This window comes from Geotrypetes seraphini, chromosome 3, assembly GCF_902459505.1.
Source record: "Geotrypetes seraphini chromosome 3, aGeoSer1.1, whole genome shotgun sequence".
NCBI lineage: Eukaryota > Metazoa > Chordata > Amphibia > Gymnophiona > Dermophiidae > Geotrypetes > Geotrypetes seraphini.
In genome coordinates, this window is record NC_047086.1 from 165738209 (window position 1) to 165763507 (window position 25299).

A 25299-nucleotide genomic window follows, 5' to 3' on the forward strand; every position below is an offset into this window, starting at 1 on the left:
CTGATGTTATCATCATTGGACTAGCATCAGGGATAAAGAACCAACTGCTCCCTGCGGCATAGCCATAGGGCACAGCCATAAATAAGGTGCTGCCACAGGTCATGGCCAAAGGGGCATGCCCTAAGGGGCATGCCAGGCCCCCCTTGAGAGCCACTTTGCAGCCACAGTGTTTGGAATTATTTCAGCCCAAAATACTTTCATTTATTTTCTCTTTCCTTGAAATATTAAGGGGAAACAGAAAGCTAAAGTGAAACATTTATTAGTGAGTACTCCTTGCAATAAATCATCTTCAGATCCCATCCAGAACAAACACGTGTCATTTTTTAAAATCTTAACTGCTATAGGTAGTACTTTGGCAACATAACCAAATTGTCATACCAATAAACTTATCTGACTCTGTTCCTTTTGTGAGTGTCAGTCTGCTGTATTTGTCTTACCCGTTGGCAGCTTCTAGGCTACAGTAATTCCATCCTCCCCTGTATTCTACTGAATAGGCTGCAGGGGGAGGCATGAGCAGTAACTAGCACTTCATTGCTGTGTTGTCCTGTAGCTCTACTGCATGGAGCTTGCTGCCACAGATCTACAGGTTTATAAGGAAAAATATTGGGGGTGCTCAGGCAGTGGACTTCCTTTCTTTCCCTACCCAGCCTCAAAATGGGGGTAATATTTGGAAAAGACCTCCTCAAGCCTGTCCTTACATAGATGAGAATCAGCCTGGCTCATCGGAATCCTGCCTCATCCAAAAGGGACCAGGACAATGGGGGCAGGAGTGATCTCCACTAGCTGTTTCTCCAGTAACACTATGAGTCACACTTTCAAATTAGGATGTTCAGATGTCTTCCAGGGGATGGAGGTATCCACAGGGGCCTCCAGTTCAGGCCTTTCGGTTCTTTAATTTTCTTCTGCTACTGCCATACAAAGGGATACATTTTTTTTTTCATCTTACTGCTCTTGAGTTGTAGTTAATTTTTCTGAGAAAATAGGCCCATAAAACCTTTTTTCACATGCTCATTGTTACTTTTTTGCTTTAATGAACTGCTTTGCATGATTTTCCATCAAATTAACTCATTAATGCAAAAATGTGCTTTGCACAAGAAATTGCACAGAACGCTTGAATGTTTGTGTTTTTCATATTGTTTTTCACGCAAATTGCTCTTTGATGTATAGTAAAACCTTGGTTTGCGGGCATAATTCATTCCAGAACCATGCTTGTAATCCAAAGCACTCGTATATCAAAGCAAATTTCCCCATAGGAAATAATGGAAACTTAAGACGATTCGTTCCACAACACAACACTTTAATACAAAATACTATATGTACTCGTATTGCAAGACCTCGCTCGTTTAGAACAGTCACTACACTCCTGTAGCATCAGAGAGAGAAGAACCATTGGCTCAGTTGTGGTGACGTGACGCGTGTATCAATGTTCCCTCTAAGCTGTGCGCTTGTGCGCGTACACACAACTTGCGGAACCCGCACACACAAATTAAAATAACGCGCACAAAATAAATTTTTGCCTAAAATGATTTTCACTGCTAAAATGAAATGTTGCAGAAGACCAGCTGTTCCGATTTTCCATTTATCACATTTATTGAAGTGCTATAATATAAATTTTAAGTCATTCACGTGATTCCGTTATCTTTGGCAGTTGAACTTGACACGTCACGTGCCCCATAGGGCCATAGCCTAAGGCCCATAGGATATGAAACAGTTCTGATTCTTTGACTTCCTGAAGTTCCGCCATATTGTTTATTTCATGGAATCGTACTGTGCAGCATGGTACTGCGGTTGTATAACTGTATTCGTTTATTAAATTGCAACCAGATATAACTCTTAAAATGTCTAAACCGCGAATGGTGAAAAGTGTAAAACACAAGAGAGCTTCAACAGCTTTTAGGTCTGAATGGCTTGAAGAAATTGTTGAAACGGAGACACCGGAATCTCGAAATACAATGCGTGTTCGACTGTGTGAAATATTTACCTATGACGAAGACGATGGAGTTGTGTGTTGTTATTGTCAAGATGCCAAAGCAACTGGAAAATTCTCTACTGAAAAATATGGGATGATGTTTGGAAACTGGACTTTCTGAAACGCCATCTATCAAGTAAATCTCATACCGACAGTATTAGGAAACTCAGAAGTAAAAATCCGAATTTAAGAGGGGGACTGGTTAACATGTTGCTTGAAAGCCCAACAAAAAAAGAAAACAGGCAAATTAATAATGAACTAATTCCAGTCATGATGAAATTAAGGTTCTTGTCGACAATGTTGTGCTGGCCATTAAGATGAATATCTCAATGCTCTCTGATCAAGATATCAATGAGCACATGGCGAAGTATGTTAGTATACCTGATAGCTGGAGAAGCAAAAACTATGCGTTTGAATTTCTTGGAATTATCAATGGCATCGTGCAAGATGATCGTATGCAGACATTAAATTAGCAACGTATCATACGTTGACTGTTGATGAAAGCACAGACATTTCTGTTAACAAGTACTTAATACTCTACTTTAAGTATTGGCCAGTCAATTCAAATGAGTATAGGACATCATTTGGTGGGATGCTACATCAATAGTAACAGCAATTAGGGAATTCTATAGGAAACATGAGCTTGACCTGAATAAAATGGTTATGTTCACCTCTGATGTTATGTTGGGCAAAATAGATGGTGTTGCAGCACAGCTGAGAAAAGACATTCCACATTTAGTGCAGCAACATTGTGTTGCACATCGGAAAGATTTGGGACTTTCTGATTCATGGAAAGAAGTAAAATTGATGAAAGAAGTAGAAACTGTAATGAGAACTATGTACATGGTGTTCTGTCGGTCTTCTACTAAACGATGCAAATTTCAAGAAACAGCAGATGCATCTGAATGTGAATCAATTGCTTTCAGACCTCTGAATGAAGTGCGCTGGTTATCTAGACACTTTGTACTTAAAGCAATTATTTGAAATTGTGTTCCCCTGTTAAAATATTTTGAAGAAGACAAAGATAATGATCCTATTGCAAAGTACTGCTATAAGAAGCTGAACAGTGAACAATTTCATATTACACTTGAAGTTTTGAATGATGTCTTATCAGAACTGGCTTCCTTAACCATGGCATTTCAAAAATGTGGTTTGACACCATTGGAAGCTTATCATCTTGCACAGGGTAAATTGAACAAACTTCGAATGCAATACTTAGGCGACAAGATTAAGTGGAATGATAAAGTCAACAGTCTTCTTGACAACAGGATGAGGTCTGGAGAAAAAGTTTCAGTGGATACTAATTCCATATTAACCTTCATCAACATCCTATGTTTGCATCTGGGTGAAAGGTTTCCTGAAAATCAAGTTGAGGAATGGTCTGCTTTTGACTGTACAACAATATCACAATGCGACTTTGACTTCAGAAATGGACATATCAGATCTCTTTGTTTAAAGTATAAACAATTTCTTCCGGAGGAAAGTGTTATTATTCAGCAATACAATGACTTTAAATTCATTGTTGCAGAAAAAAATCAAAAGCAATCTGATAAATAGCTTTCCAGATATGATGAAATTTGCATTTCAGAATAATCAATTTGCAGATTTAGCAAAATTGATGGACATTGGTGCCACATTCTTAGCATCTAGTTCAGATTGTGAGCGTGGTTTTAGTCTAATGAACAATTTGAAGACTAAACAAAGGAATCATTTACATTTAGAACATTTAGAAATGCTGATGCGTGTTAAGAGTCACCTACAAGATGGAGGCTCAACAGATCTTGACAGAATTTATTTGGACTGATAAATATGAAAGATTGCAGGGAAAAACTTTGAAAACTAAATTGCTGTTATTTTCTAAATTTTAAGTATAAAGTACAATGATATCTTATTTATAGGTAGCGCTCAATGAAACATTTCAATGAAACATAATTTATGTTTATTGAAATGAGACTTTATGTTACATAAAGTGTAACTAAAATTACATTGTGTTTTCGTTAATTCAGACTAAACTCAAAGACCTGCCCATAAATGCCCATAACTGAACTCCGGGCCTCTGGCAATCATTTTTATAGCGCACACAAATTTAGTTTTCCTTTAAAATGCGCACAGATGAAATTTTTTGCGCACACAGCCTATGAAAAATTAGAGGGAACATTGGCATGTATTGCAAGACCTCGCTCATTTAGAACAGTCCCTACACTCCTGCAGTGTCAGAGAGAGAACCATCGGCTCAATTGTGATTTGTGTATACTGTATGTACTTGTATTGCATGTATGTACTTGTATATCAAGTTAGAATTTAATAAAATGTTTTGCTTGTCTTGCAAAACACTTGCAAACCAAGTTACTTGCAATCCAAGGTTTTACTGTAGTCTCTTTGCAGTTTAGTAGTACATAGGACCCTTTGGGTATTGTCTCTTTTGACCTAACATGATCACAAGGATACCTCCAGTACAATCAGTGGAGTAGTAAGGGGAGGGCGCCATCTTGCTAAGGGTGTTGCACCCTTCCTCCTCTCCGCCGCCATGCTCCTCTCCTTGCCGAGCGCCCCTTGCCTTACCCTGCACCTTTTTTTACTTCCCAGGCACTAGGTTGCTGCCTGCGTCGGCATCGGCGCTCTCTCTGATATCACTTCCGGGTGTGCCACAAGAGGCACATCGTGTAAGCGAGTCAGCCTGCGCTGTGCCTCTCCTCCTCGCTGATGCCTCTCTTGCTTCCCACACCTCCCCACCGGCATAGTCATTTTAGGGTTAATAAGCTCAGGGCCCCGCCTGGAGGACCTCTGCGCATGCGCAGCCCTCGACATGAGGACATCACACATGCGCATGACATAATCGCATTGACATCTGCATAAGTGTGGAGACCCTCCAGCCGTGGCCCCAAGTTTAGTGCGCTGTGGCTTCTTCTTCTTTTTTTTTTTTTTAAATTCTTTATTAATTTTCAAGCTTTGACAGTGTATTACAATTAATATAACTTTAACTGATTGCATAAAATACACCATATTACACACATTATTAAAGAAAACATCCATTTCCCTCCCCTCCTCCCAATTATTAATATATTAAATCATATTATTTATTACAATATTATATTTAAATATTTTTAAACTCTTCCAAATACTTTCTCCTCCCCCCACCCTGGATGGGTAAGGAAATCTAAGAAATAAAAGATATATCTCTATTATTGTATGTTAACAAATGCAGTCAATGGGCTCCATACTTTATTAAATGTATTGCTAAAACCCAAGCATTCCGCATTAATTCTTTCATATTTATATGTGTTACACACACTTGCCCACCTGAATGTATAGTTAAGTCTGTCATAACATTTCCAGTTCCTTGTGATCATTTGGATGGCTATTCCTGTCATGATCAATAAAAGACGGCTCTTGTATTTATCCAAAACAGGCTTTACCTGTAACAACGTACCACAAATTATGGTTTCATAAGATAAAGGAACAGATGATTCAACAATAATATTTATTCTCATTAAAGATGTCCTCCAGAAATTAAGTATAAGCTGTGGCTTCGAAAAGATTGCGAGACACTGGTTTAACTTTAGGTTTGCATTCTGGCTGACCCACGCCTAGGAAGTGACATCAGAGGACGAGCCGACACTGACGTGGGCATGCTGGTCACGCCGGAGAAGTTAAAAAGGTGCGGGGGAAAGGAAGGGGGTGCGCTTGGGGCAGGAGGGTGGGGTAGGGCACCACCATCCCGGGTGCTGCTCGCCCATACTAAGCCACTGAGTACAGAGCAGGTAAAAAGTCCATGTGCTGCGGAATAACATTCATACTTTTATCCACATATAGCATGGGCAGTTTTCAGAGAACTTCTAATATCATGACAACTCAGATGTTATCCTTAACAACTCAAAGAAATGTACAAACTACTCCCTAAATACAGTGTTCCCCCGGTTGTTCGCGGTCGGTGGTTCGCGGTCCCGGTCATTCGCGGTATTTTCGGACCGCGAACCGCTGACAAGGAAAGGGCAACGGGAGAGGCAGGAGAGAGCAGCCGGAGCGCCGGTGAGTGCAGGAAATCACTCGCGGTTTGCTCTGACCGCCTCTTCCTGCACGAAGTCGGGCCTTATCCAATCAGGAGCTGCTTTGACATGCAGCTCCTGACTGGATAAGGCCCGACTTCGTGCAGGAAGAGGCGGTCGGAGCGAACCGCGAGTGGTTTCCTGCCCTCGCGGCACTCCGGCTTCTCTCCCGCTGCCCTCTTCAGGCTCCCCCATGAAAAACTGTATTCACGGTTTTTCGAGATTCGCGGGGGTTCCTGGAACGGAACCCCCGTGAATCTTGGGGGAGCACTGTACTTCTAATCTCTGGACAAACCATTTGTAATACGCCTTGAACCGCAAGATAATGGCGGAATAGAAATCCCTAATGTAATGTATTGATACGTGTAGTTAGCTATTCATATAGGTAAATGTCTTTGAAACTATGCCCCTTAAATAATAAGTCCTTTTTTTCTTCTTTTCCAGAATTAAAGTCAGAGCAGATGTACCAAAGGTTTGTGAGTCTTATCCTTCAAGTATGGGATACATTGAAGATCTGTGTCAAGCCTTCTTATTATCATTATGGTATAATCAATTGCTATCAGACACAACCATTTTCTGAGTTGTGTCTGGTAGAAAGCAGGGCTTGCAGCTGCGGTGATCTGTACATGGTTTTATAAAAAGGAGCACTTCTGTATGGTTTTATTTGAAGAATGTAGAAACTAAACAGTGTTATTCTCTTTTTCATTTTGTTTTACATGTGAATTAATTGTGTACCTTGTTGGATATATAAGAACATAAGACTAGTCTTACTGGGTCAGGCCATGGTCCATCCAGACCGGTATCCCGTCTTTGCGGAGGCCAATCCAAGTCACAAGTACCTGGCAAAAATCCAAATAGTAGCAGCATTCCATGCTACCAACCCATGTCTGTCTCAACAGCACTCAACACTATTACCTTCTTCCTATACCCTTTCATTCCAGAGCTTCCTTTCAATTGAATGAGGCCCATCTCCTATGTATTTATTAAAACTGACTTAAGCCATTATTAAGATGGACTTGGGGAAATCCACTGTTTATTCCTAGGATAAAGCAGCATAAAAACTGTTTTACTTCTTGGGATCTTGGCAGGTACTTGTGACCTGGATTGGCAACTGTTGAAAACAGGATACTGGACTTGAAGGACCTTCGGTCTGACCCAGTGGAGTAGTAAGAGGGGGGGGGGGTCTGTCCCTGTCCTCTTCTTTGCCCCCCTGCTTGAAAAAAGTGTATGCAGATGCCAAGAGGATACATATTTTTCTATGGCAAATTCAGGAGTGAAGGTTGGGTAGTGCACACATTATTAATAAGATGCAAGTATATGCATGTACCGTATTTGCCGGCGTATAAGACGACTTTTCAGTACCTTAAAATCCTCCCCAAAGTCGGGGGTCGTCTTATACGCCGGGTACTGTTTACATGCCCTTACTTTACATTAGAGAGCTGCACGGGGACGCCCCTAGGGTCACGGGGATCCCGTGGGGACGCCCCCTAGGGTCGCGGGGATCCCATGGGGACGCCTCCGAGGGTCGCGGGGCTCCTGCGGGGCTGGATGCTCAGTCTTCTGGATGTACGCGGCTCTTCGTGCGAAACTGGACGGCGTTCTGGGGAAAAAGCAAGTACTACAGAAGGGATGGACTACACTTCAACAAGGAAGGAGCAAGAGTTTTGGCAGGCAACATGAAGAAAGCAATAGAGAAGGCTTTAAACTGAAGGACAGGGGAAAGCCGACAGTCGACCACCGGTCGATGGTACGGACAACAGGATGCCCCGACGTAGGAACAAAGGACTACTACTCATACACAAGAGAGGTCAACCTCACAGCCAACAAAGGAGAACAAGCAGGAAGGGACAACTCAGACACAGGAGGGGATGACCACACAGCAAACATGGGAGATAACACAGGAGCAGTAAAGGATACCGTAAATGAAACTGTAAGGACAGCCAAGAGTAGAAGGTCCAAAAAGGTAACACGAAGGGAACTTAGATGCATGTATACAAATGCTAGAAGTCTAGGAAAGAAAATGGGAGAACTAGAGACGATAGCAAGACATGAGAACATGGATATCATTGGCATAACAGAAACATGGTGGAATGAAGAAAACAAATGGGACACAGTACTACAGGGATACAAACTATATAGAAGGGATCGAGAAGGGCAGAAAGGTGGAGGTATTGCCCTATATGTTAAGGAAGGAATAGATTCTGTTGGAATGATTACAACAGACAGGAAAGAGAAGCTGGAGTCCCTCTGGATCAAAATTCCTGGTCAAAATGGCGCAGATACAAAAATTGGCCTTTACTATCGTCCCCCAGGACAGGCGGAAGACACTGACTCAGAAATGATGGAGGAAATCAAACAAATATGCAAGACAGGCAATGTAGTTATATTGGGAGACTTCAATCTCCCAGGAATAGACTGGAAACTAGGAGCCTCCAACTGCGGCAAGGAGGCAAAGTTCCTGGAGGTGCTAGGGGATTGCTTCCTGGAGCAAATGGTAAAAGAGCCGACAAGAGGCGACGCCACCTTGGACTTGGTCCTAAATGGTCTCACGGGACCGATAACAGAAGTAGAAGTCATGGCTCCACTGGGAACGAGTGATCACAATGTAATCAACTTTAAACTGGACATCGGGAAAGGGAAACATGCCAAAACCTTAACCACCACCTTAAACTTTAAAAAGGGTAAATACGATTGCATGAGAGCCATGGTAACAAAACGACTCGAGAAGATGGTGGACAAACTTGAAACAGTAGATCAGGCATGGTGCCTATTGAAAAATACTATTGCAGAAGCGCAAGATCTCTACATTCCGAGGATTTCTAAAGATCGGAGAACTAAAGGCAAAGGAAAACCGGCATGGCTTACCATACAGGTGAAGGAAGCCATAAAAGAAAAGAAGGACTCTTTCAAAAAATGGAAATGCACAAAGACAACCGAAGCCTGGAACAAACATAAAGATGAACAGAAGAAATGTCACAAGGCGGTGAGGGATGCAAAACAGGACTATGAGGAAAAAATAGCCCGGGAGGCCAAAAACTTCAAGCCCTTCTTTAGATACGTGAAGGGGAAAAAACCTGCAAAAGAGGCAGTGGGACCCCTGGACGACAAGGGAAGAAAAGGGTACATCAAGGAAGATAAACAGATCGCAGACAAACTAAATTCCTTCTTTGCGTCCGTCTTTACGAAGGAGGACACCTCAACAATACCTGAAGCGGAGAAACTGTTTACAGGAGAAATAGAGGACAGCCTCACCACAGTTGAAGTGAACTTAGATCAGATATACTACCAGATCGACAAACTTAAAAGTGACAAATCCCCTGGACCGGATGAAATTCACCCAAGAGTCTTGAAGGAATTGAAGGTTGAAATCGGAGAGTTATTGCAAAAACTTGCAAACCTGTCAATCAGAACTGGTCAGATACCAGACGACTGGAAGAAAGCGAACGTCACGCCAATTTTCAAAAAAGGATCGAGAGGAGAACCAGGCAATTATAGACCTGTGAGTCTTACGTCTGTCCCAGGCAAGATGATTGAATCACTGATCAAGGATAGCATAGTTCAGCACTTGGACACACACGACTTGATGAAACCCAGTCAACATGGATTCAGGAAAGGGAAATCGTGTTTGACGAATTTACTCCAATTCTTTGAGACCGTGAACGAGCAAATTGATAGTGGAAAGCCGGTGGACATAATATACTTGGACTTCCAGAAAGCGTTCGACAAAGTTCCACACGAAAGACTTCTCAGGAAACTACAAAGCCATGGCATAGAGGGAGATATACAAAGATGGATAGGCAAATGGCTGGATAACAGGAAGCAGAGAGTGGGCATTAATGGGAAGTTCTCCGACTGGGAGATAGTGACTAGTGGTGTACCCCAGGGCTCAGTACTTGGACCGATCCTTTTTAATATTTATATCAATGACTTGGAAAACGGAACATCCAGTGAGATCATCAAGTTTGCAGATGACACAAAACTCTGCCGGGCAATCAGATCGCAGGAGGATAGTGAGGAACTCCAGAGCGATTTGTGTCGGTTAGAAAAATGGGCGGAGAAATGGCAGATGAAGTTCAACGTGGAGAAATGCAAGGTAATGCATTTAGGCAGTAAGAATAAGGAATATGAGTACAGAATGTCAGGTGCAAGTCTGGGAAAAAGTGTACAAGAAAGGGATCTGGGTGTACTGATAGATAGGACCCTGAAGCCGTCAGCACAATGCGCGGCAGCGGCAAAGAAGGCAAATAGAATGTTGGGCATGATAAAGAAAGGAATCTCGAGTAGATCGGAGAAAGTTATAATGCCGCTTTATAGGGCAATGGTCAGACCCCACTTGGAATACTGCGTCCAACATTGGTCTCCCTACCTAAAGAAGGATATAAAACTGCTGGAGAGGGTGCAGAGACGAGCAACCAAACTAGTGAAGGGTATGGAGAAACTGGTATATGAGGATCGACTTAAAACACTGGGATTGTTCTCCCTTGAGAAAAGGAGACTGCGTGGTGATATGATCGAGACCTTCAAAATACTGAAAGGAATCGACAAAATAGAGCAGAGAAGATTATTTACATTGTCCAATTTGACACGGACAAGAGGACATGAAATGAAGCTAAGGGGGGACAAGTTCAGGACTAATGTCAGAAAGTTCTGCTTCACACAGAGAGTGGTTGGCATCTGGAATACTCTCCCAGGGGAGATTATTGCAGAATCGACAGTCCTAGGCTTCAAAAGCAAACTAGATGCATATCTCCTTGAGAGAGGCATATAAAGTATGGTTGGCTATAAAATAAACCAGGTGTATACCTGGCAGGGCCTCCGCGTGTGCGGATCGCCGGACTTGATGGACCGAAGGTCTGATCCGGAGATGGCGCTTCTTATGTTCTTATGTTCTTATGTTCTTCTCCCTACCTTCTCTGCTTGCAGCACAGAGCCGAATGGAAGTCTTCTCGACGTCAGCGCTGACGTCGGAGGGGAGGGTGGGCTTAAACAAAGCTTAAACAAAGCCCTCCCTCCCTCCGACGTCAGCACTGACGTCGGGAAGACTTCCGTTCGGCTCTGTGCTGCAGGCAGGGCAGATAAGGAGAAGGAGAGTAGCCTCGCGGTTCGAGTGGCTACCAAGGGAGAGGGGCGGCCCGCCCCGCCCCGGTTGCAGCACAGCCGGCCAGGTTCCCTTACTTTTGTGGCACTTCCCCCACTGACCGATAACAGCCCGGGTCCGACAATCCTCCCTGCCCTGTAGCCGCGAATCTAAATTACCTTCTTACAGCAGCTGTAAGAAGGTAATTTAGATTCGCGGTTAAAGGCAGGGAGGTTTGTCGGACCGGGGCTGTTGTCGGTCGGTCGGGGAAGTGCCACAAAAGTAAGGGGACCTGGCCGGCTGTGCTGCACCCGGGGCGGTAGAGAAGGTGTGCGGAAGAAGGGGTAGTCTTATACGGCGAGTATATAACAAAACTCTATATTTTAACTAAAAGTTGGGGGGTCGTCTTATACGCCCAGTCGTCTTATACGCCGGCAAATACGGTACTTTACATAACAAACATGTATGCTTATTCCAGAGCAGGCACAAATTTCTCTAACTTCAGTCTAAGCATGATTTCTCCCTGGAAAAGCGGAGACTTAGAGGAGACATGATAGAAACCTTCAAGATCATGAAGGGCATAGAAAAAATAGACAGGGACAGATTTTTCAAATTTAAGGGGATCAATAAGTACAAGGGGGCACTCGGAGAAATTGAAAGGGGAGAGGTTTAGAACAAACGCCAGGAAGTTCTTTTTCACACAGAGGGTGGTGGATACATGGAACGCGCTACCGGAGGATGTGATAAACAGGAGCACGCTACAGGGGTTCAAAGAAGCTTTGGATAGGTACTTGGAAGACAAAGGGATTGAGGGGTACAGATAAGAGTAGAGGTAGATTATAGGGATGGGATTAGAGGTAAGTTACAAAATTAATCAGGGACCACTGTTCAGGCACTAGGCCTGATGGGCTGCCGCGGGAGCGGACCGCTGAGCAAGATGGACCTCTGGTCTGACTCAGCGGGGGCAACTTCTTATGTTCTTCTTGTCCCTAGTAAAGACATAGAGCGTGAAATTTTAGAAAGGATGTCCACCTCAGAATATGGACGTCCAAGTCTGTACACCAGATATTGGCATTCATTTCTTATGTATTTTAGAACAGGATCTGCTGACATACAGCCTGTATTCTAAGACAGTATTCTTCAACCTTTTTACACCTATGGACCTGCGAAAGTAAAATAATTATTTTGTGAACCAGTAGTTGAAGAACAGTGGGCTAAGTCATGGGCCAGACCCCACCCATCTCTGTCCAATCTCTGCCCCAGACCCCGCTCCCATAATAGTACTCATTGTAACACTATTTTTTCCATTCATTTTTCATATATACACACAATGTAATCTTATTAACAACACGTGGAGGGGCATAATCGAAAGAGACGTCTAAGTCAGTTTGCGGTCAACTCGCAAGTCGTCCAAAGTCAAAAACAGCCTAGGACATATTTATGAAAAATACGTCCAAAATTTTTTTGCTTTGAAAATCGTCTAATTATATGTCCTGCCGATCTGATCGTCCAAGCCGCTAAATCGTCCATCTTTATACCACATTTTCGTCCAACTTTTAGTCCAAGTCAAAAACGCCTAGAACAAGCTCTGTTGGACATGGGAGGGGTCTGCAAAGTGATGGACTGCACAACAAGACATGCCACCTAAATAGTAGGGTACCTTACAGGGCACTGCTGTGAACTTCACAAAAAGGGTGCCATGTCTTCTTCTCCCTACAGCTCCCTTATAGGTCATGGTGAGCCCCCCAAACCACCTCCAGAATCCCCTAGACCCACTTATCTACCACCCAATAGCCCTTATGGCTGCGGGAGCTACTTATATGCCAGTACAAAAGAGTTTTGGGGGTGTATAGGGGAGTGTACATGTTTAAGTATCAATGCAGTGATTACAGGGGCTTATGGGCATGGGTCCTCCTCTCTATGGGTTTCTAACCCACCCCCAAGACGACTTAAGCTGCCTCTGTGCTGGACGACTAGGCTTTCCTATGCCAGGCGGCCAGGTGATGATGGTCTGGAGGCTAAATTTTAAAGGTGTGATTAATATTTTTATGGGGGTGGGGTGATCACTGGGGTAGTGTGTGGGGGTCTGTTTTATGTGTTTGCAGTGCTTATCTGGTGACTTTTCTTGGTGTTTTACATGGTCTAAGTCACAACGTCTAAGTTCCGTCAATCGTGGGCTGTATAACTTTCGGTTATACATGCTGTACGACTAAGTCTAAGCTGGCCCACATCCCACCCAACTCCCACCCTCGACACTCCTCCCGAAACGCCCCGTTTAGCTTTGGTCTTTCATCAGCACTATGTAGGCCTAGGTCGTTTAGAAATACATCCAAAACTCATTTTTATTATCGGCACTTGGACGAATTTGGGAAATGTTCGTCCAAGTGCCGACTTAGGTAGGTTTTTGGACGTTTTTCTCTTTTGATTATGAGCCCCATAATGGTTAACCACAAAATTAAACTACACAAAGCACACTTCATGGTTCTCAACATTCATTCCTACCAGAACACAGATAACCCCTATGCAAATATGGGACCACAAATTGAAAGTACTAATATATACAAACAAACCCTAAGATGCAAGGCTCTGCATGCAGTACAACCCCAGAGAAAAAGAAACAAATGCATTTCTTCCTGAACAGTGCAAAATATAGATAGCAGATGTAAATTCTCAAAACTGACACAATTCAATCACTAAATTCAAAAATAAAATAATTCCCCCTACATTTGTTGTCTCCCTCCCTCCATGGTGTGCCTTACCTTCTGGCCTGCTCCCATCTGGCCATTTTATGCTGCCCCTGGTGTTACAATCTTTGGGCTGACTCCCTCTTCCTCACTGACGCAGTGCACAAAGCTGCGGGCAGCGGCTCCTTGTGTGTCCCGCGCTTCACCTGGAAGCTTTCCCTCTGGCGTTACGACATCAGAGAGGAAGCTTCTGGTTCCGGTGCAGGACACATATAGGAGCTGCTGCCCATGGCTTTGCGCAGTGCGGCAGTGAGGAAGAGGGAGTTGGCCTGAAGATAACACCGCATCGATCGCACTGTGGACCAGCGGTTGAAGAACAATGTCTCGGGCTTGATGCACGTACTGGCCCTGTGGACCGGCAGGAAATTTCTGTGGACCGGCGGTTGAAGAACATTGTTCTAAGATACATGAGAAATGGATCTCCAAGTGCTGGCTACATCCAACAAGAACATCCATTTTACAGACTGAAAGATGCAAACTATGAATGGGGCAAATAAAAGGACATGAACTTCTTTGGGACAGCAGAGGAATGTCTGTATTATAAGATGCTTCAACCCCAAAATAGGGTAGAAAATGAACCACAGACATAATATCACTTCAATAAAACATCATACTTTCAAACAAAGTGGAGGAAAGGACCTCATACACCTGTGGTAATCAGTTTGCTGACCATTGTTAGTGTTGCACAGTAGTTGGAAATTCAATGCTGAGCCATTTCTAGGCTCTGGCATTGAATTTTCAGCTATAAGGAGCTGACAAAAACAGTTAAGTGTGATATTTAGTACCTAACCACCTGTGAATAAATGCATAAAAATAGGACTATGTTTTATGTGGTCTTATTTATGTGGTTATGTTATCTGGTTAAGTGCTGTTTCTACCTCCAGCTTGGGTGCTAACCAGGCATTTTCAGCGGAGTCCAAAATTGATTTGGGGAAATTGAATGCTAATAGATAAACTCAGCTGAGATTACCGATGTAGAATCAGATAAGACCTATCATTGACACTTGTTCTAGAATTATTACAAACTGAATTTCATGAGGCCAACTTTTGGGTGGCTGTTCATGGGTAAAATTAACCAGGCAACTTTGTTCAGTTAAACTTATCCTAATATTCAGCCCAAATAAGTTCAGGCTGACTATCCCAATCTAAGGTTAACTGAATAAATTTGTTTGTTTAACTCGGTGTACTGCAAACTGTGTGCCTTGGCACAGTAGCATGCCATGGTGAGGTTCCGGGTGTGGCACAAGAGGCACATCGTGTAAGCGAGTCAGCCTACGCCGTTCCTCTCCTCCTCGCCGATGCCTCTCTTGCTTCCCACCCCTCCCCCACCGGCATAGTCATTTTAGGGTTAACAAGCTCAGGGCCCCGCCTGGAGGGCCTCTGCTCATGCGCAGCCATCGACATGAGGACATCACCCATGCGCATGACATAATCGCATTGACATCTGCATAAGTGTGGAGACCCTACAGCCGCGACCCCGAGCTTAGTGTGCTGTTTAATTTTTTATTGAATTTTTTCCATTTAACAACAAGTGTCATAAATTTTCATACAATTATCTTAACAATACACTTGATATTTTTATAATATATTTTATATATAACATTTCTTGTCTTATTTTTCTTATGGTTTTATATATCATATAATTGTAATTATTTTTCTTATAAAGTTATACAATATATATATTGTAATGATTTTATCAATTATTATTTAAATATGAACCTTTTCCCCCTCCCTTTATTACGTTATTTTCATGTAAGAATATCATCTATTATAATATTTTATTTATAATGTATGATAAAGAGAATAATTCCCTCCCCTTAACCCCTCCCCCCCCTCCTTCTTTATACTATTTTCTTATCGAGCTTAAGTGTGCTGTGGCTTGGAAAAGTTTGCGAGACACCGGTTTAATTTTAGGTTTGAATTCCGGCCGAGCACAGTTATCCATTAACTTTGGCCAACCCAGTTCGAATATCAGTGCTGACTGGCCAGTGTTGAACTGTGCCTTAGGGAAGCCCCCCGACTCTGCCCCTTTTTGTTCAGGTAAATTTTGGCAGACATTTGAATTTTAACTGTAACGTTAGCTAGAAACTCACTTTCAGTACTGACACCTTTGTCTCAACCATGTATTAATAGTCTACGTGTGTCACTTTCCCAGGGAACTTATGATCACCTTTTGGACCTACCGGTCACTCGAGAACAGATGAATCACTACCGTGTTCAGGCCGAAACTGCTCGCAGTGAACTTGCAGCCCTACATGTCAAGTTTGAATGTGCTCAAGCAGAGGTAATAATTTACATGAGAGGCTGACCTAACCTTCTCAGAGACCTATCCGACTACTGGCTCTGAATGTCAGTATTGCTTGGACAACTTTTGGTAGTTGTTGATCCACTGGGTTGATCACGCTGGTACCTAAGTGTGGGCCAGTGCTGAATATTCAGTGTTAAGTCAGCCTGTGGCAGTCAGAAATTATAAAAACGTTGACAGCTCCATTGTTTCTAGTGAATATTGGCTCCATTGTTTCTAGTGAACAATATGAGGAGTAGCCTAACTAGGATTACCAAATTTTACAATAGTAAAATCCAGACCCGTGGCTCCGCCCCCCCAGGCCTGCCAAGTTCTACCCAGCCCCATCCTGTTCTGTCCAAAGTCATGCCTCATTCCGCTCCAGCTCCGCCCCCTCAACCTCTTGTGCTCAGAGCCGCGTTGGGACGGCATCTACGCACGAGCAGATGTGTCGCTATGATGTCGCTCACATGTGCGCATGCATGTGACATCACCACGCTGCATCCATGCATGCGCAGATGCTCTCCCGACGCAGTCCCGAGCTGGAAGCTTTTCAAAACCCAGACAAAGTGCCGGGTTTTGAAAAGCCGTCTGAATGTCCTCTAAAAAGTGGACATGTCTGAGTAAATCCAGACGTCTGGTAATCCTAAGCCTAAGGGTTAGTGCAGTGGGCTGACAACCAGGAGAACTGGGTTTGATTCCCTCTGCGGTTCCCTGTGACCCTGGACAAGTCACTTAACTCTTTCCCTTGATAAACAAGTCACAAACATCTATCCCTTGATAAACACCCTGGACAAGTCACAAACATCTATCCCTTGATAAACACACTGATAATACTGTCAGAAAAAGTATCTCGGTGCTCTGGAAACTCCGCACCATAAAAAAATACTTTGACGACACTTCATTCCGCCTGCTAGTACAATCCTCCATCCTTAGCATACTGGACTACTGCAATATCATTTACTTGAGCTCCACAAAAAAAACCATTAGGAGACTCAAAATGATCCAGAACACCGCTGTCCGCCTCATATTTGGCCTGAAAAAATGGGAACACATCACTCCTTTCTACCACAAACTCCATTGGCTACCATTAGAATCCAGAGTCCTATTCAAATTCGCCTGCTTCTGCTATAAAACAGTATTTGGTTTATCCCCAAGCTACCATCATCCCTCACTTCTCCCTGAATCACAGCTTCAAGGACTCCCGCAGAATCCAACTCTTCACTACCCCTCCCTAAAACTTTGCCACTCTAAAAAATTCCTCAACAAAACCTTCAACTTCCAAGCCACCAAGCTAAACCCATGGTTGTCCCAAATGGCCCTCAAGGCCCCCATCTACCTCGGCTTTAGAAAACTACTCAAAGCCCACCTCTTCCAAGACCAGGATCCTAATGCCCCTTCCTAACTAAATAATCCCTCCCCTCTACTTCCTCTCCCTCACCCCCCCTGGCAACTTTGATCAATCTGATATTGAACCGCTTGTAACCCCGCTCAATTGATGTAAACCACTTGTAACTATGTTTAATTGATGTGAACCGCCTAGAACTCTTCTGGGTATGGCGGTATACAAAAATAAAGTTATTATTATTATTATTAATAATGAAGGGCCCCTTTATAAACCGCATTAGGAAAGGGCTTAGCGGGACTTTCCTCTGTGCTAAATCTGTTTTTAATGCAGCAGTATTGTAGGCATTTTTCCATTTCATTTTTCAGGTTGTGCACTATTTGGGAGGTGATAAGAGCTCTTGCCTTAAACCCTTGTTATCCAGTTAGACCCGGATTATCTAAACGGCACCGGTTTTTTTCAGACGCCAGAAGGCGCCCAAGATCACAGAAAAATTGTTTAAATGATGTTTTTCACTGATTTTCAAGGCACCTAAAAAATTGGCAACAGAATCGTGCCTCCGTAGGCGCTTTATGGCGTCTAACACCATTGTAGGTGTGGCTAATGCTGGAAGTGGTGTTAGGTGCTGAAAAGCGCCTACGGAGGCGCGATTCTCATCAAAGGTAGGTGCCAGAAATGTAGGCCTGGAAAATCCTGGCCTACATTTCTAGTGCCTTTGCCTTTGCCAGAGGCATGATTCTTTTTTTAAAACATTTTAAATATTTTATTAAATTACAATAGTGTAATACATTTAATTGAAAATAGCAAATTATTACAGACTGAAAGATGCAAACTATGAATGGGGCAAATAAAAGAGAATACACTATTTCAAACAAATAATATATAGAATCATAACTATACCCAACCCCCCTTCCATCAATTATTAATATTAATAATACTAAACATCTTTATTACTTTAATATCAAGATTTAATATCCATTTTTTCAGTACCTTTCCCTACCTTACCCCCATCCCATTCCAGATGTGTAATGAAAAAACTCAGAAGGTAATACATTCATGCCATGACCCTCCCAAAAAATATTGAAACAAAATAACGCATGATTAGCGTATGCTAAGAGGCCTTTTTATCTCATGTTAAGAGCACTTAACATGGTTTAGTAAAGGGGCCCCTTTAGATTGTGAGCCCACTAGGGACAGATAAAGTACATGTATATAATATGTAAACCACTTTGGTTATATATCAAGAATTAAATAAATGTTCCCTATTGTGCCTTTCTATGTGCAGGCCTTTTGACATGAACATGTCACATGAGATGTGTGACTGTTTACAGTTCAGTGCTACAGACTGCATTTATCTGTTTTTACAAATTTTTTTTCCTGTGCTAGCTGTAATCTTTCTTGTCTGGAACTCAGTGTCCTGTGCTGCAGTTATCAATTTCTCATCTCAAGGTGTCAGCCCACCTCTCCTTAGCTATTCGGGTGTCACGTTTTGATCTATTTGCTTTTGAAATCACTCTCTATATTTCTTACTCTTTTTTAGATTATTTTTTTTCCTCTTGCCTTGCTTTTTTTTGGTTGTGGTTTTCCCTCTTGTGCTGATAAATTTTCACTCATTTCTTCTGCCCATCAGAATACTTGTATAGGTTTAAGGATGGAGGCATGTTTTTTTCAGTTTTTGATGATTTGGGTCTGTTGCTGCTGTTAAGTATGTCTGAAGGCCTGCGATGGCTATTTGGTATGCTTGGTCCATTTTATAAGACTCATAGGGCCAGATTCTGTAAATGGTGACCTAGTTAGGCGCCACTGGGCACCCTAATTGAGGCCACCTAGCGATGCCTAACTAAAATACATGCCTAACCTAAATGATTTCAGTTAAGAACATAAGAATTGCCATACTGGGACATACCAAAGGTCCATCAAGTCCAGTATCCTGTTTTCATCAGTAGCCAACCCAGGTCCCAAGTACCTACCTAGATCCAATTAGTAAAACAGATTTTATGCTGCTTATCCTAGGAATAAGCAGTGGATTTCCCCAAGCCATCTCAATAATGGCCTAAGGACTTCTCTTTTAGGAAATTATTCAAACCTTTTTAAACCCCGCTAAGCTAACTAATTTCACCACATTCTCCGGCAATGAATTTCAGAGTTTAATTACACGTTGTGTGAAGAAATATTTTCTCTGTTTATTTTAAATGGTGTGGTAATTGACCATGTCATTGAAATTAAAGGGAAAGGAAAGGGAGGGGACTTGTATACTGCCTTTTTGTGGTTACACATTCAAAGTAATTTACATATACACAGGTACTTAATTTGTATCCAGGGCAACGGATGATTAAGTGTCTTGCCCAGGGTCACAGGGAGCAGTACTGGGATTGATTCCACAACATAAGGAAACTGAGGCAGAAGCTCTACCACTAGGCCACTCCTCAGCTCTGGAATTCCATGCAGCACCTAGTAATGCCTAAGTTGAAGTACCTTCTGAAAAGTAGGCGTGATTAGGGGGCGGAGAATAGATGTAGTGACTTAGACATCTGAGTTAGGTGCCGGTAAATTAGGCCCAGTAAAACCTGGCCTAATATACTGACACCTACCTCCAGGATGCCTAGTGATGCCTAAGCATGCCTAAGCATACCTAGGTGCCAATAAGCAGGATTCTATAAATGGTGCCTAGTGGTTGTTCTAGTGCAAAAGGTATATGAGTCTTGAACCAGTGGGTTATTCACCTCTAATTATGACTTGTGTAGAAGGCATCATCTACATTTTTCAGCTCCGCCTTCTGTATCCCTAGCCTGTGTTGTAGCTCCTCAGTTTCGCCTTCTACTTGCAAGTTGAAGATGTCTTTTTGGATCTGCTTTGATTTTTGGTTTGTTATTTTCAGGTTTTTATCTAGATTTTGAGGCTTTTCAGTGCTTCAAAGATACCCAGTGTTCCTGGGGCTGCTGTGCCTGAGAGAAGACACAGACTCTCATGATCAGAGGTTTGTAGCTTAGGAGGGCAACCCTTTTACAGGGCATCTACCTAGCCAGCCTGCTTTAATAATTTTATTGGTTCAGGAAGGCTCACTCCTGGTTGTTACCAGAGCTTGAGTACAGGCTGTGTGGCTCTGTGTCAGTCCTGAAGACTTTATCAGGAGCAGGCTACGTTTCCACCCCTCTCCCCCCACTGACAATGTGTGAGTTGCTGTTGGGGTCTGGGCTCTCAGGCTATAACAAAGTCTGACTGGCAGCTGTAAGAAACAAGCATTTGGAACTATATTTACACTCTTGTCTGAGACAGTGGTCTCCATCTTCCAGCTGCTGTTTCAGCTGAAGCAGTCAAAGCACCAACAGAACTGTGAGTACTCTCTAATCTAGTCTATGGAAGACATTGGGGGGTGTCTTTAATTGCATTTGGGGGGAGTTCTGGGGCTTGGATTGGGGTCCAAAAACTTCTTTCCTGAATTTTTACTTAATTCTTCTGAGTCATTTTTTGGTGCCAAAACGCTGCTGTGGAGGCCATTTTGGATTTTTCAGTCTGATTTTAAAAGCCTCTATCTGCCTCAAAAACACCTCGATTTTGATAAAATCTTTAGAGATGGACTCCTGAAGCTGTTTTACCCCTGATTAATGCAAGATTTGCTCTGGATGACTGTCTGAGGAGCATCCGTATTCCACATGCTACAGGGCACATGAGGGGAGGCTTAGCCCTCTCTAGTACCTCTAGGGCAGTGGTCTCAAATTCGCAGCCTGCCAGGTACTATTTTGAGGCCCTCAATATGTTTATCATAATCACAAAATTGAAATAAAACAGTTTCTTGATCATATGTCTCTTTAGCTATAAATTACAATATTATTATTAAGACTTAGCTAAAAGGAAAGATTTATAAACTATAAAGAGTTTTACCTCATGCAAAATTGTCATTTTTTTAATAAGACATTAACTATTTTTTTCTGAGGCTTTCCAAGTACTTACAAATCCAAAATATGGCCCTGCAAATGGTTTGAGTTTGAGACCACTGCTCTATGGTAATTCAATTGCAGTTGCCTCATTTTTGCAACAAAAATCCCTCCTAGAGCCCTCAGATAGCGACTCGGCATCTTCAGCGTAGCACAGATGTGCAGATGCCTCTGGACCCACGAGACAAAAGGAATCTCTGCAGGTGTCCTCAGGGCATGCTGTTCAGGGCTTTACCCCTGACTTTGCTAGACTTATATTTGAAGCTTATATTGGTTTTCGGGGTCTATCTGTATCATTTAGGGTCACACAAGTTGTTACACATGGGGGTTCCCCCTCACAGGGCGCTATTTCCCCATCTGAAGATTCATATGCAGGAACCGGCGGTCCAGTCAGAGAAAGTCTGGGATGATTGGGAGTCAGAATCAATGCCTTTGCTCCCTCAAAATGAATGATCAGTTTTGGAGGATTCAGAGTTTCAGACAGTCAGGAGTCCAGGACCAGGCGGAGGACCCAGCAATGTGCTGCCTTTTTTAGGCCAGCGGCTTTTCTGGAGGTCATCCCAGAATCCTTGTGGGTATGGAAGCTTGAAACCCCCCCCCCCCTCCAGTTAGAGAATTCTGTCACAAGCAGCTCTAAGCCTCAGACCACCTTTTTTCCTTTGCATCCAGATATTACAGTGATACTAACGGAGCATTGTTTATTTAACAATAATTGTTGCAGAGCAGAACAGAAGTGATTTGTCCAGGAGGTTCCCTCTACCCCTCCTTCTACTTTGCTACACTGTATGCCTGGAACAAGCTGCCTGACTTGCTCTGTCTTTGGTAGTATTCAAATCCAGACTTAGAGCTTATTTCTTTGAAGATGCTTTCAGTTAGAGAATGACATGATGATTCAGGAATGGAGGAAAAAAAAGACTGGTTGCCGTGAGTTATCAATTTACATCAGGAGGGACCTGTTGGCAAGAAGGTTACAGTCGGAGTGGCCTTGCGTGCAGGAAGCTTCTAATAGGCTGGTAGGCCCGCCCCAGGAGGTGCGAAGGGGCTGACCCAGGAGGGCCGCAGGTTGGTTGTTTTGTTTGGGGTTTTTTTGCCGCCCACCATTGGGAGGGAGTGTGCGAGGGTACAGGGCTATTGGACCTGCGATAGGGAGGGAGAGAGGGAGCTTCTAGACTCATGAGTGGGGGGGGGGGGGCTGCTGCACCCGTGAAAGGGGGAGGGAGTTGCTTGGGCTGCTGGAGCTGAAGGGAAGGGAGACAGTTGCTGGATCTGGTTTGGGGATTGGGGGAGCGGGGGAAGTGAAACAGGTGGATGGAGTGGATCTGGAGGGAAGGGAGAGATGCCAGACCTACATTTAGGTGCTAAGAGAGGGGATAGAGGTGCTGGACCCATGGAAAGGGGGCTAGAGGGAAGGGAGAGAGGTGCAGGACCTGCAGGGAGGAAGAGAGAGAAGGCTAGCAGCAGCAGGCTTCGAAGGCTAGCAGTGGCAGCTATCTCTGAACAAATCCTCCAGTGGTTTACTTCGTATTTCACAAATCGCACTGCTGTTGTCTCCTTCAATAATTTCACTTCTTCTTTCATCCAAAACAGTTTTGGTATCCCACAAGGATCTATACTGTCCCCCCTACTCTTTAATATCTACCTGGATCCTTTATTAACACTTTGTCAATCTATTGGTCTTACTGCTTACGCTTACTCAGGTGACATCCAGATCATTTATCCTATTGACGCCTCCAGCTCCAACAACATTAGTCTTTTCAACTCTAAATTAGATATAATTTGTGAGTAGCTCCACGAAAATATGCTGTCACTCAGTATATCAAAATCCAAATGTCTTCTTTTTCCATGGAAAGATAATATACAGCTTAGATCTCTTATCACAGTAAATGATACCCCTATTATTTCTGTGTCTGTCACTAAAATCTTGCGTGTAATAATAGATAACAAACTGACTTACCGCCCACAAAATCAGCGCCATAGTAAAGAATTGCTTCATTAGACTAAGGATGATTTGATCCCTGGCGAACATTCTGGACCCTCAATCTCTCAACATTTTAATTCATTCTCTTATCATATCTAAGCTCGATTATTGTAATGCACTGTATAAGTGCATTTGTCAAAAAGATATCCGTCACCTACAATTGATACAAAATACTGCCATAAAAATTATCACAAACAGGAAAAAATTTGCCCATGTCACTCCCCTATTAAAAATTGCTCACTGGCTACCAATTCCACACTGTATCATATATAAAATATCTATCCTCTCTTTCAAGTCTCAAAAAACTAAAGAACTGGCCTTTATCCACAAACTTCTTATTCCAGATGAACCTACACAAGTTCTAAGATCCTCCTCTCGGCATCTTCTTCATACACCATCCTTGAAAATCATTAGCACACATTGGGCCACTTCATTCACAACTACGGCCCCTACGATAAGGAACTCCTTACTTCTTTATATCATGGCAGAAAAAAATGTAGACAAATTTAAGGGAAATCTAAAGACTTACCTCTTCCAAGATGCATATGACTGTTAAACAGACTTGGATTCAGCCAGAGTTGTTCAATAATCCTGATTCCCTAGCTTCCCTTTTGTGATTTACCTTTTATATATTCTTTACTTTTAATTTGTAATTCTCCCAACTTTCCTATTGTTTTATGTTGGTCAAGTATTGTTTAGTGGGTATTTGTTTTTTGTCTCCCCCTTTTTAATACAAACTGTAAAACGCTTAGAAGCCTTGATTAGCGTTTTATCAACATTTTAAGAAACTTGAAACTTGGAATGGGAAAGAGAAAAGCTGAAGCAAGGAGATGAAGGAAGAGTGAGTGAAATATTGGAGGCTGGGAGGAAGAGAGAGTGTGAGAGACACATTGGTGTAAGGGAGTAAGAGAGGGGAGAAGCTGGACACAGGAGATATACAAAAAGAGAAGATATGGTGGGCATGGATGGGAACACAGGAACAGGGACAAAAAGGAGAATGCTGCATAGGATGGCATATGGACACAGAGGGGTAATGCTAGACATGGGAGGATATATGGACATAGAGAAAAGATAGCTAGACACGGAGAATAAGAACGCAGAAGGAAGGGGGGGCATAAGGATATAGAGGAGTGATACTGTACACAGGAGGAGGGGATCATGGAATGGTGAGATGGGCACAAGGGAAATATTAGAAAGGGAAGTATAAGAGACAGAGAAGGGAGATGCTTGCTGAACATGGGGGAAAAGCATACACAGAGATGGAAAATGAATAGTGAGCATGGAGAAAGAAGTCATGTCAAATGGTCAGGAGTCCCTGGCAAGTGAGTTAAGAGTAGACAGATGGAACCCAATAAAAGGTAGAAAAAAAAATATTTTCTATTTTGTGATTAGAAGTATATCAGATTTGAAATATGTATCCTGCTAGAACTGGTGTTAGATGTAACTGGGGACTACAAAGCCCAGGCTGTGCTTCTTTAGCTTCCAGCTGGCTTAGGGCTCTCTCTGACCAGGGGGTGGTTGCCCTAGTTGCACTCCCCTAACACTATTCCTGCCATGTGGGACTGAAGTATTCTGTTAGCTTGATTTTTCCGTGTAGCATTCTGTAGTAATTTGACTTCAGCTTTCTCGATAGTAGAGAGGATATTTATGAGGGGGAGGAGAGGGATGACATGGGTTTTGTTGATCCTTGCTCTGTGTTATTTGTGATTTATAAAATGACAATTGTACAGAATATTGTTTCTTTTTATACTTTAATAAAATAAGTTCAGTATAAAACTATTCAAGGCTTGTGTGGATGGGATCTGATGGTTTGCAGGTATGGAGTGGGGACGGGACAGGGACTGAGCTCACAGGGGTGTGGTGGGGACGGGGATAAATTTTTTCTCTGTGTCATTCTCTACTTTTAGTTCCAAAGTCCAAC

At 42.8% G+C, this 25299-nt stretch overlaps 1 protein-coding gene across 2 annotated transcripts in view; it reads left to right on the forward strand.

The window, feature by feature from the left end:
* Positions 1 to 25299, forward strand: part of CCDC170 (coiled-coil domain containing 170) — a 147824-nt gene that overhangs the window by 26695 nt on the left and 95830 nt on the right. For both annotated transcript variants that reach the window (XM_033940004.1, XM_033940005.1), the window contains exons 3-4: positions 6460 to 6487; positions 15992 to 16120. In XM_033940004.1, the coding sequence (XP_033795895.1) occupies positions 6460 to 6487; positions 15992 to 16120 (157 nt within the window). The remainder of the gene's footprint in view (positions 1 to 6459; positions 6488 to 15991; positions 16121 to 25299) is intronic.